This window comes from Siniperca chuatsi, linkage group LG10, assembly GCF_020085105.1.
Source record: "Siniperca chuatsi isolate FFG_IHB_CAS linkage group LG10, ASM2008510v1, whole genome shotgun sequence".
NCBI classification, from domain to species: domain Eukaryota; kingdom Metazoa; phylum Chordata; class Actinopteri; order Centrarchiformes; family Sinipercidae; genus Siniperca; species Siniperca chuatsi.
In genome coordinates this window covers 17496477-17508351 of record NC_058051.1, presented here as the reverse complement: position 1 = coordinate 17508351, position 11875 = coordinate 17496477, and the positions used below count along the sequence as shown (strand labels likewise).

Below are 11875 nucleotides of genomic sequence, written 5' to 3'. Positions count from 1 at the left end.
TACACATGCACTCACATCTGCAAACTGCACACACCTCTGCATTGGGGAAGTGAAACTCATTTATTATGATGTCCCAATGATGAGGCATACATACAGAGAAAAGAAAAAAGAATAAGTGGATGATGCACTGACATATTCTTTAGCAGCTGATGCCTTCCTTCAAAAACAACATCCAATGCATTAGTCACAACCTCTAGGATTATTGTATATCAGTGAAAAAAAATCATATACAACAGTATGTAATAATTGACCATTTGGTTATTGTTGGCATATCAATGTTGGTACAGACACAAGCTGTCTTTGGGGGTGGGAGGATAGAGAGTGGGGGATTTGTTGTCTTGTGGTTGTCTGGAGACCCTGATCAGGCAAAATAATGTCAAAGTAAATGCTTTTGTATTGATCTGCTTCTAGTTCCCTTGGTCCACAGCATGCGGTATGATAGTCCGTATGCAGCAATCCGCACCTACTGCAGTCTGGAAAACCCTTCTTAAGAATGGAAACTGAGCCTCGGCTCTGAAATTCTGGATAATTCATTCCATCTCATGTCAAATGATGTGTAGTATGAGGACTTTGTTATGTTGCTAGCTCAGTTTCCTTAGAGAGGAACAAAGGTTAGTATCCAAGAAGTAACTTTATTACAGGTATAAAGCCTTCAGTTGCTATTTAAGTAAAAGAAATGCTTGACTCTTAGCTTTAAGTCCATAATAATCTGTAGTTGGCTTTGAGGTAGATGAGCGTTTCCAGGTTCTTTGGTAAGACACGGCCTCTCTCTGGCCCCAGACAGTGCCCAGCAGTAGTGAAAATGCTCTCCACTACAGTGCCACAAGCAGGTATGGTAAACGCCCTCTTAGCCACCTGGGCAAGCAGAGGAAAGTCAATTGCTTTACGCCGCCAGTAATGCAAAGCCTCTTCATCTGTGGGTTCCTCTCGTAGGTAGATGGCCAACTCCTGCTCTAGGCTCTTGGCCTGTGTTGTGGGTCTCTGCTTGATGAAAGAGAACAGCTTACAGGGCCGAGAAAGTGAGGAGACAGGCGATGGAGCAGGGGCAGGAGGGGTCTGGGATTGAGCATGTAGGTCTGTGTTGGGGTCTGTGTGTCTGGAGGCAGTGGAATGTTTGGATAACTCCTCTATGAGAACTTGTCTGTGCCAGTCAGGGTTGCTGCTCCAAGTGAGCTTGAACTGGGGGTCCAAGGTGGTGGCAGTGATGTAGAGAGGGTCCTCCAGGAGAGGGGCCAGCCGACTCTCTACTGCCTGGCTGAGGCCCACCAGGAGAGAGGGGCAGTGGGGGGTTGAGGTCTCAGAGAGATGCTTCCGAAGGCCCAGAACGCACGGCAGAGCCAGGCTGATGGACACATGTCTGTCTATCTGGATGTCTGCCTGTCTGTCCCCATGCACCATGTCCCAGGCCTCAGTGAAGGGCTCCAAAGTGTCAGTGAGCTCTCTCAGCCGGGCTCTCTCTGATCCACCCAGCGCCAGCTCCCCCGGACCACTCATCTCCTCCAGGAACTCCACTGAATCCAGCAGCCGCCGAAGTACCTGCACCACAAATGAAACAGAAAAATAAACATTTTAAAAACTATGGAAACACTTGATTTTGTCTTTGCAGAAATGCTCGCATTTCTCAGTCTCATTACATAAATCTTGCTGAAACAGCTACATAATCATGAAATGAATGTTATTATGGACACACTGCATACCGCTAACACTTTATTTTAAGCCCCCTATTTAGCATTAATAAGCAGTATATAAACAACTAATTCATGGCTTAAAAGACACTATAATGTAGTTGCAAGCAGATATCGGGATATGTGTTTATTAATGTATTTGTCACAATAACTACTTCTGTGAAACCTCGATAACTGGTGCAAATGGTGATTGACAATATAATACAATATAGTTTTAATCATATAAAATATATCTTCATAAAATTGTTGACATACATTAATGACCACTTAAAAACACCCCTATATCTGCTTACAAGTACATTATAGTGTTTATAAATAATGTATTGTCTATATACTGCTTATAAATGGGGGGAGTTAAAGTAAAGTGCGACCTGTGCACTATATATGACTTTGTAATATTACATACCTTAAGCTGTGCAGCCCAGTCTCTTGCTGCAGGAGGGGTATTTCCTGGTCCCCCCATGATCAACCCAGGACCATCAAACACCTGGTTAAGTTTCTCAGGTGGAACAGCAGAGGTAATGTAGTTATAGAAACAGGCAGCCTTGGCCAGTGTGGAAGAGAGCTGTGGACAGGAGCGTAACCCGTCACTGACACACTGTTCAAGAGAGCGAGAGAAACAGTCCACCCGACAAACACCCAGACCCTGCTCCCACGAGTTCTCCCATTCTCCTTCCTCTCCACCGTCACCATGGCCATTCCTGATCCCTTCCTCCACATTGTTACTATTGTCTGCCTCTTCTTCATCATCTTCGCTTTGCCCAGTAGCGAGCAGAGGTGAAACCAGGAAACCAGGAAGACAACATGGCTTTACTGTTGTTGTTACCAAGAAAGGGTCCGCAACAACACGAAATGCTCTCCCTGACACGCCATGAGATTGACATACTTCATCAAATTCTGAAAGCACACGATTCCCTGAGCTGCCCCCGGTCAGGGGAAGACACGCCAGGAGAGCGGAACGCATCTGCCAATCAGATGTAAGAAAATGGCAGGTGACACCAAGGTACCTACAGAGAGAGAGAGAGAGAGAGAGAGAGAGAGAGAGAAGTGGACTCATCAGTGATGGAATCAAACCAAGTGGGAATCATGTCGTTTTTGGTTGATTTTACCTCCTTACCCTGAAGTGGCTCCAGTTAAGCCCCTCCAGAGATCCAGGCTGAGACTGAGGGCGTGCGTTGAGGCCAGGGCCTGACGGGTTGCTAGCTGGGCCTGGTAGGCGTAGGCTGGGAGGAGCTGGCTCTGGATGTAGTGCTGGCGCTCAGGAGTGTAACGTGGCTCCAGGAGCTGAAGCAGCTCTCTGAAGCCTTGATTTTCCACTATGGACACTGGCTGCAGATCACGCACGATCATCTTAGCTATAGCCTCTGAGATCAGAACCTATGGTGACAAAAACCAACATAAATGACCCTTATTATAGCAAATGATTTCATCGCAATGCCACATTAAATAATGTAACACTTGTAGGATTTCATAAATAGCAGCTTGGTTTTTTGCATCTCAAGCGATGATGGACTATAACACACACCTGACGTGGGTCATGTCTGTCAAACTTGGTCACCCCTCCTCCAGAGCCTCCTCCTACTCCTCCCTCCAGAGTTCCCATTCCTCCGACACCTCCTCCTCCTCCTGCTCCCACTCCAGTACTGATGGGGAGAGTGAAGCGGGTATTCCCTCCATTGGTGGTGAAACTATGCAGGGAAGCAGAGGAGTAACCCTCTCTCTTCATATCCTTCCTTTTCACAAAGTCATCATACATAGCCTGGTGCTTTCGCTGAATGGGAGAGAGACAGTGTTAGGCTATTGGTTTACAGGCAGAATAGTTAATTCACTGTTTAGGTGTGTATAGCTCTACACCACACTGCCTTGTTTTAATATCTGTGGAAGAGGATACAGTATGGGTAAATCCTCCCTTGCAGAAATGCAACAGTCTTCACAGTCAGATGTAGCTATAGCTGACACTGTGTAGTATACATAAAAAGATGCTGTATGGCCAGCTGTTTCACAAGACTAAGAATAAGAGTAGATGATTTGTCCCTCCATGTTAACAAGGATACACATTTTATTTTGAAATCATTACCTTGAGATGCGTTACGAAGTTGGACGTGACGCTCCGCTTCGCCTGGATTCTGGTACCACAAGCCTTGCAGTTGGACTCGATTTTGCCATTTTCACCTTCAAACACAATATTAAAGTAATCCAGAATAGACACCTTCGAAACTGACGCCATTGAAGCCCACAGTTCCTCTGCTCCGAAGTAAAAATCAACTTGCGATCAAGGACAATGAGAGTCTGAGGTATCAATCTCACCTCGCCTCTAATCATGAGAGCAGGCCGACTTGTTTACTTATCAATCCCTAATCACACATCAAAAAATGTTGCTTCCAGTTGCGCAGACAAAAGAAAATTTTATTCCAAACAGGAGTTGCGTCGCTTGCACGTACGAAATCGGCCACAATCAGGCCGCACGGGCTGCTGCGGGTGTCTGGAAACATAAATAATAATATGAGGCTACATCCGTTGTTTCTGCGTTCCCATCCGTCGTTCGGACGCAAGTGAAGAGGAGGCAGAGCGGTGTGTTTCATGGAGGCATACAGACAGTGTTATAATTGGACCAGGAAGTGCACACATTAAACGGGAGTTTCGTTTTCCGTTTCGACAGTTCCCGGTAATGTTCGGCTGTCCCCAGTAAAGCTGCTTGGATCTGAGGGTGGTGGCGCTCGATCAAATGTTTTCAATTATGATCATGTCGTTATTATAAGAGGACGCTGTTTTCCTCTGATATAACACTTGCAATACGATTTGGAGTTAAGACTAATTGAGTAGCAGCGACTCAAAATTCAACATTCAATTATTTATTTTTATTTTACGATTATTAAATTCTTTAGGGGAAAACAGCAGAATACAAATATTACATGAAAGACAATTTGATGCCACTCTCTAAAAAGGCCTCCTTATAAGGAGTTAAGTAGTTGTATGTAATGGATTTATTCATGGTTAATAAGTCATTTACCAATGCTTTTCAAATCAGTTATAAGCCATTAAGAACATTTGGGTTGCCAGGTTGTGAAAAATACCCTTACTGAGCAAACCGTATAATAATCATAAAGTTTGTGTGCACAGCACCAATATAACAAAGTGCTTTACACAGAAAAATAAAAAGCCACAGAGATAAATAAAATCAACAAGTAAACATAAACACAAAAAATATATGTTTTATTATTGATCAATGTGCTAATCAATATGTTTGATTATTTACTTTCTGGAATGGGCTGCAGAGGATTTGGACCACAATATATTTATTATTAACAACTTACTTAGCATTTATAAATGGATTACCAAAATGTATAACAGCATTATTATTACCAAATAAAACAAATTTAAACCAGTCAGAGGATTTTTTCTCAACCTGGCAACCTACAACTGGTTCTTATTAATGGCTTCTAATTGATCTATAATGTATTAGTAAAATATTTATAATTAATACAGCCATTAATTGCAACTTATAAATCCATTATAAAGGATGGCTTATGGGAAATTGGTAACAATCATTTATCAAAAAGATTCAAACAGGTTCTGTTTATATTTATAAATGAATCTTAACACTCTACGACACAGATTTTATTGAGTAAATCCTCAAAGACAGCATTCACAAACACATCCATCTCAAACAGGCCACACATTTATCAGTGAGACAGTCAAAATGGCACAAGATCAAACATCATCTATTACCAATTAATCATCGAGTAGGAACTGCTACATCTCCACTTCAAAATCCACCTGGAGGATCACTGTTGAGTTTAATTGGCCCTGAAGCATAATCTACTGACTCCAATCTGTCACTCTCTGTGGCCACAGGCTCTTCTCAGATCATCGCCAGCCTCTACGTAGATCAGCCGATAGAGTTATTTAGTCTGCCACCTTGTCCAACTGGGCTACTCTGGCTTTCTCCTGGACAATATATTTGTCTTCCATGCTGTGCTTCAGCTCCTGTCTGGTGTTCAAAACGGCAGTCTGAAGGGTTGCAATCTCAGCTGACAGCTCTATTACTGTAATATAACAGAAAAAAAGGAGGGAAGATGAAGAATGAGAAAAGGGACTTAGCAGTAGTACACTAAGAACTGTGTCAGAGGCATCATCTTGCACACATGCATAAAAATACCGTTGTCACCAATAAAATTACAATGTTCTTACCCAACCTACATATGACATGATACTCCTGCCAAATGTGGGTTGGATTTTTTGTACACTTTACAGTTGCCCATAAATAAAGTGCTTTTCATCTAATGTTAAATTTGTATGTATTATTTCACATTGTCCAATTAAAGGTGGAGTATGCGATTCTAATCAAATTCAGTGAATATCTCCTCACCGATCGCTAGCTGTCCGTTCTGTGAGTATCACTGTCTGGAGCTGGTGTGCTGGCTCTGGGAAACATCTCGTCCTCTCTGGCTGTTAGCTTTGCAGCAGCAAATGTAACGACAGTTTGCTAACCCGCAACCTAGCTAAGATTATTAACATTACTTGCTGTTTCATTGTTTGCTCTATATCATGGTATTTGTCATTGTATTGGATTTCTCCAGAATCGTATACCCCACCTTTAAATGACATAATCTTTGGCAGCAGGACAAAAATATTTAAGCTTATTTATCTATCCAATAATATCTATATCCATATGGCTATTGTAGTGAGTATACACATGCACTTATATTATACTATATATATATATATATATATATATATATATATATATATATATATATATATATATATATATACATACATACATACATACACACACACTCTATAGAAGAATCCCACGTGCTGAAAATATTCAAGAAGCCAATGTGGCCCTGAGAGCTCAACACACTGCAACTAAAGAAAACACATTCAAATAGACGAAACACAAGCAAATGAAGAAAGCATCTTCACCAATCTGATAACACATACTGTATGCAGCATAACAAAAAATTCTACAAATATAGAGAACCCAACCAAATACATAAAATCTGCCAAGTTTCGCAAAGCAAAACATATGTTTCCAGGTCACACTAAAAACCAATGAACATGCTCAGACATGCAAATAGTTGTCATGGTTTGTGGCTCATGGAGTTAATTACTCAATGACTTAATGTGATACATGCTAGGTTAGCCTATATCCCATAGAACTTGTAAATAGTTTGTATTTCGTCAGTTTATTTGAATTGGGAGGCTAGTAAGGTTAACGCCAAGTGTATAGCAAATATCTGCAATAATATCTGAATCATGCATCACTTAGCCCTTTTTCCAACATCGTTGACAGGTAGTCAACTTAAGTGTGCTTCTGTATTTGGTAGTTTTCTATATTTGCAGTATGTTTTTCAAATGCTCCATACGTTTTGTTGAAACCAAAGCAGACTTTTTTGGAAATGTAACATCATACCTTGCTTGAATGACGACTGTGCTTGTTTAAGACTTTGAGGCACCAAAATCCCAAACCATTTCAGTGGATCTTGCTGAGGATTCTGGTCACTTTTTCTTGCTGGATTTACTTCAGGAGCTTTCTCACTACTTGCTTCTTCACTTGCCTCTTTCTCTGTCATATCCTTCTTTGGATTGATTCTTCTCCTGACACCTATGAAACCACATCATTTAACAAATAAAAAATGTATTACTTTATGGTAAATGTAAACATTCCTTTTCTAACACCACATGGACTATGGCAGACTCACCTTCTTGAGGGCCAATGTCCTCTATTGACCTCGCATCTTTTTCAGCTTCATTACTATCCTTTTGTTTAACCCTTTCTGTGCAGAAATCCACCTCATCATTGTCCAGTGTTCTGTAACACATAAATCAAAGTCATCCTTTTTTTTTTTTTAAATTGACAGTTGTTGAATTCCAGTGGACAACAATTTACCTGGGAGCATTCATTTCCGTGAAACCTGTCTTATTCCTCACCTAGCATGAACACAGACCAGTGGCACTATCTCACTCGCATACTGAAGTGCAGAGACGTGTTTGTTTCCCATGGAATATCGAGCCTTGGAAATGGAAAACCATCCCTGTGGGCACACGAAATGGTAACTTTACATTATACATAGGTGCTAAAGTCACTGAACACAGGACACCTGTATACAAGCCTTCAATTATAAAAAAAAAAAAGCAGTGTGATGTGTACATGCACATACATTTGAAAAACAACTTAGGCAGGGTTAATGTTGGTTGTTCTAGGAAGAATTCTTCCTGTTTATAAAGTATACATTAGGGCTGTAACTAGCAAATATTTTCATCATCTATTAATTTGACGCTTATTTTCTCAATTGATTGGTTAAGAAAAATGCTGCAAAATAGTGAAAAATTGCCCATGGTAATTTCCCAGAGCCCAAGCTGACAGTCAAATTTCTTGTTTTGTCTGATCAATAGTACAAAGATATTCAAATTTCTTGTTTTGTCTGATCAATAGTACAAAGATATTCAGCTTAACAGCCTAGAATACTACAAAAAACCCAAGTAAATCCTTACATTTGAGAGGCTAAACTAGGATTTTTTTGGCAAACATTAAATCAATCACCCAAATTTTGCTACCTGCTCTATGAGAGAGTTGAGAGTGGCTCGTTTCTCCTCCAGTAACTCCAGCTGGTCCATGAAACGAAGCAGCTTTTCGTCCAGTAACAGAGAAGATTCCTCCATTTCTGACACAACCATGTCGACTTTTTGTATTAGCTCAAGTACTTTCTCATACAGTCTTTACCGCCGTCGTTTCTACTAGAAATCAGCCGTTCAACGTTAAAATATTGACCTATTCCGAGTACAACAGACGTTGACTGCTTCCGTGTAGCATCATGTGACACATGACGTCACGTGTTTAACATCACATGTCAATTTGCCTTATACCCATTGCAGTAAAACAACAAAAGCAGTTTTGAAGGTGTAATATCAGAACATTTGAAGTAATTTCTTAGTATTGTCATAGCAACCAATACTAACAAAGCAAGCTGTATATCTGCAAATAACCTACATGACAAACAGTTTATCCTGCACGCATATTGTCGTCACTATTATTTTTTGTTTGTAATGATATTACAGAAATATGCTCATAAAGTATTTACCTTTATAAGAGGTGGGTGCAAAAACAAGTTCCCATACCGGGAGTCGAACCCGGGCCGCCTGGGTGAAAACCAGGAATCCTAACCGCTAGACCATATGGGACTGATAAACAACAACTCATAATCAATTTCTAATCAATCGACGTTCTCATGATGACTTCATGACACTTACCATTCCCATTCACCTTTCACAGAAACTTCAATTTAACTTTAGTACGAAGTATAATGTAAGGTTACAGGCGCAACAATGTAATGTACAAATCCTGCCTGACTTTGACATTAGCCATTTTTTCAAACAGCGAGGTAAAAATTACAGTGAAGCTGCTCTCCACGTAAAAAAAATAAACGTTAACGTTAGTCATGACGTCAGTCACTAATGTAACGTTAGCTTGCTAACGAACTAACCAGTGAATCTGTAGCACACCAGTCGAAACATTGGTTATTCCGACTAGCTGACGGTAGATCGCTATTTACTGAGATAAAGTTATATTAACATGTGAAAGATTGTCCCGGTCCCGACAGCTTCATAAAGCCTGCCGTGAGAGTGGGGAGCATGACTCCCAGTAGCTCGCCGTGATCGTATAGTGGTTAGTACTCTGCGTTGTGGCCGCAGCAACCCCGGTTCGAATCCGGGTCACGGCAGGGATAAATCCCTGACACGGCTTGGGAGGAAAAGTTTTACTTTTTCTCACAAAGAAGATATTGCGACCGTTTGATATGGTTTAGTCACATTGATCCTCAGATATCCAATGGATACGTTGCACATTATACCTGCATATATTTAACTACTATGTTAACTAGATTTTGCTTTCACTAATTTCTGCATAGTGCTCTGGGGTCTCCTACAGCCACACCAAAGTGAAAGGTCTATGCTAGAAATAGTTTCTTGTAAAAACGTTTATTTTCAAATGCAATATATTTACATAAAGTGCTGTAACTAATTAACACCCTTCACCACCACCAACTGTTGAAATATTGTATATCTTTGACATGAAAAGAGGGGACGGTCTTTTGGAGTGACACACAATGTCATTGGTGGTTGTCAACGACAACGTCCATGTTCCGAGATGAAGAGCAAATCAACGAGCCAGCAGATCGCATGTGCTGCTAGCTCCACGCATACGATCGTCTGATTGGTCTTTGTAATCACAAGTAACCGCCCCCTTCTCTAGCAGGTTCCGGGTTTGAGTTTGTCTGCACTGATATGGCATGTAGTTAGTCAGCTAGATATTGCATCTTCAAGATATTCATATTTTCTAATATCTTTACTCAATACAGAGGTTAAACTGTGCGACTGGACACTCATTTTGGTAGCATAACCGGTAAGGACAAAAGACATTTATTTTTGCTTTTGTCTGCTATTGAGCACTTTGAATAAAACCTTACCTCCAATAACTTAGTTTGTAAATTTGTGATAAATGACTAACGTTTAATAGACTCAGTGCAAGTGCAGTGCAATAAAGTACAAGGCAGAGAGTGCTCATTCATTAATTAAACTGACTTATGCTTATTATCTATAATATATTGATGTTTTTGAAGACTGTTGACCATCCTTTCTTAAAACAGATGATGGATGCCACATCAGCAACTGGAGTTCTTCATCCCTACTGGCCACGGGACCTTTTGATTCCCACCTATGTTGCCAATGACCGATCTATGTCAGAGATTCTGGCGTTTCTGTTTTCTGTGTCTGGGGTGTTTCTGCTTGTGACCTGGCTGATCGCCGGCCAGAAAGGGGCCACCGGCAGGCTGGGGACATGGAGGCGTCTGGCTGTGTGCTGGTTTGCTGTTTGTGGTTTCATCCATGGCGTCATTGAGGGCTGGTTTTCACTGTATTATGAAATTATTCCAGGAGACCAGAGCTTCCTGTCACAGCTATGTGAGTACAAACAAGAAAAACGTGTTTAGAAAAGTGTAGAAACTGTGATGGTGCAGTCTGGAAGTGCTTTTTCAGTCAATATGTTTTAAACTTTTCTCTCACAGGGAAAGAGTACTCCAAAGGAGACAGTCGATATGTAATGTGAGTTCATCTTTGCACATAACTATGTTGAACTTTGGCATGAAAAAGAAGTTGTAACAAATTGTACCCTGTATGTTTCTTCTTTATCTAGAGCGGATAACTTCACTGTCTGTATGGAGACTGTGACTGCATGGTTATGGGGACCTTTCAGCTTTTGGGCTGTGTTTGCCTTTTTAACTAATAAGCCCTACAGATTTGTTCTGCAACTCATCATCTCATTAGGTAAGAGGGTCTACAAAAACTCACTCACTTCACTCTCTTGTCAGCAAGTTCTCTGAATCTAATTAGTTGTTGTTCATCATATTTACATAATGGGTCTCATTACATAATCTGATGCAGGTCAGCTGTATGGAGCAGTGCTATATTTCTTCACGGAGCACAGAGATGGTTATGCTCACAGTGAGTTGGGACACCCAATCTACTTCTGGTTCTACTTTGTGTTCATGAATGTGCTGTGGATCATTATACCATTGGTGCTCATTGTGGATGCATGGAGACAGCTGTCAGCGGCCCAGACACACACTGACAACACAAAGTCACACAAGTCTAAGAGGAAGTGACAACAGGACTAACTGACTGTGGGACTGTAGGACAATTAATACAGGAGATTCAAGAGAAAAGACAACTGGGGAGAGCATACACTTTGTGTTGTTGAAAAACACTATGTTCAAAGATGAGGCAAAAGAAATGACTAATTGTTTGGAGTTGGGCATGCCTCATCTAAGATTGGTCATGTTGTACCTGTTGCATCATGTGCCCTTTAAATTTGAATACCCAATAATTGTCAGCAAACTAAGAATTTCATTTTAAAGATCAACTTGTTCGTTGTGCATATGAGAATAAAGCTTTGAATTTTGTTCTGGCTTTGTGGACTCTCTGGGAGAGAAGCAAAATAAATCATTTGTTTTCTCAATACCATCTTCATTTTGTTTATATTTTGCACAACTTCAAGAATTGACTGAACACTGCCTTAGGTGATATAAAGTGCTTCCCTCACGCAGAACCTAAATGCAGATATTTGGTTGAAGTATTTGCTTTTTTTTGCTTACATGTATATTTACTCCACTTAAGGCATACTTAAAGAT

General features: G+C 40.7%; 3 protein-coding genes and 2 non-coding genes across 5 annotated transcripts; 2 read left to right on the top strand and 3 right to left on the bottom strand.

Moving 5' to 3' along the window:
• Positions 1-18: 18 nt before the first annotated feature.
• si:dkey-109j17.5 (zinc finger BED domain-containing protein 4) lies at positions 19-5133 on the bottom strand. The gene is made up of 5 exons (XM_044209738.1): positions 3763-5133; positions 3211-3456; positions 2803-3062; positions 2092-2692; positions 19-1536 (listed from the first exon to the last, which is right to left on the bottom strand). The coding sequence occupies exons 1-5, from the start codon at positions 3910-3912 to the stop codon at positions 694-696; spliced, it is 2100 nt and encodes a 699-aa protein (XP_044065673.1). The 5' UTR covers positions 3913-5133; the 3' UTR covers positions 19-693.
• Positions 5134-5288: 155 nt separating this feature from the next.
• Positions 5289-8520, bottom strand: ccdc115 (coiled-coil domain containing 115). Its single transcript, XM_044209790.1, has 5 exons — positions 8250-8520; positions 7623-7726; positions 7394-7503; positions 7105-7296; positions 5289-5731 (listed from the first exon to the last, which is right to left on the bottom strand). Exons 1-5 carry the CDS (start codon positions 8367-8369, stop codon positions 5592-5594), a joined length of 666 nt encoding a protein of 221 aa, XP_044065725.1. The 5' UTR covers positions 8370-8520; the 3' UTR covers positions 5289-5591.
• A 281-nt stretch (positions 8521-8801) lies between these two features.
• On the bottom strand, positions 8802-8873 carry trnae-uuc. Its single transcript has one exon. It is a non-coding gene; the product is annotated as a tRNA-Glu (tRNA).
• Positions 8874-9340: 467 nt separating this feature from the next.
• trnah-gug lies at positions 9341-9412 on the top strand. The gene has a single exon. It is a non-coding gene; the product is annotated as a tRNA-His (tRNA).
• Positions 9413-9932: 520 nt separating this feature from the next.
• Positions 9933-11647, top strand: LOC122882431 (EBP cholestenol delta-isomerase). Its single transcript, XM_044209786.1, has 5 exons — positions 9933-10092; positions 10337-10649; positions 10754-10790; positions 10882-11012; positions 11130-11647. Exons 2-5 carry the CDS (start codon positions 10337-10339, stop codon positions 11348-11350), a joined length of 702 nt encoding a protein of 233 aa, XP_044065721.1. The 5' UTR covers positions 9933-10092; the 3' UTR covers positions 11351-11647.
• The last annotated feature ends 228 nt before the right edge of the window (positions 11648-11875 follow it).

Excerpts from the sequence above, each read along its gene's own strand:
- si:dkey-109j17.5 (XM_044209738.1), bottom strand. The coding sequence starts at position 3,912 with ATGGCGTCAGTTTCGAAGGTGTCTATTCTGGATTACTTTAATATTGTG. Across the intron at positions 3,457-3,762 it reads ACTTCGTAACGCATCTCAAG|CGAAAGCACCAGGCTATGTA; the intron begins GTAATGATTTCA and ends TCTCCCATTCAG. Across the intron at positions 1,537-2,091 it reads ACTGGGCTGCACAGCTTAAG|GTACTTCGGCGGCTGCTGGA; the intron begins GTATGTAATATT and ends TTTGTGGTGCAG.
- ccdc115 (XM_044209790.1), bottom strand. The coding sequence starts at position 8,369 with ATGGTTGTGTCAGAAATGGAGGAATCTTCTCTGTTACTGGACGAAAAG. Across the intron at positions 7,297-7,393 it reads GGACATTGGCCCTCAAGAAG|GTGTCAGGAGAAGAATCAAT; the intron begins GTGAGTCTGCCA and ends GTGGTTTCATAG. Across the intron at positions 5,732-7,104 it reads ACAGTCGTCATTCAAGCAAG|TAATAGAGCTGTCAGCTGAG; the intron begins GTATGATGTTAC and ends GTTATATTACAG.
- LOC122882431 (XM_044209786.1), top strand. The coding sequence starts at position 10,337 with ATGATGGATGCCACATCAGCAACTGGAGTTCTTCATCCCTACTGGCCA. Across the intron at positions 10,791-10,881 it reads GGAGACAGTCGATATGTAAT|AGCGGATAACTTCACTGTCT; the intron begins GTGAGTTCATCT and ends TTCTTTATCTAG. Across the intron at positions 11,013-11,129 it reads GCAACTCATCATCTCATTAG|GTCAGCTGTATGGAGCAGTG; the intron begins GTAAGAGGGTCT and ends AATCTGATGCAG.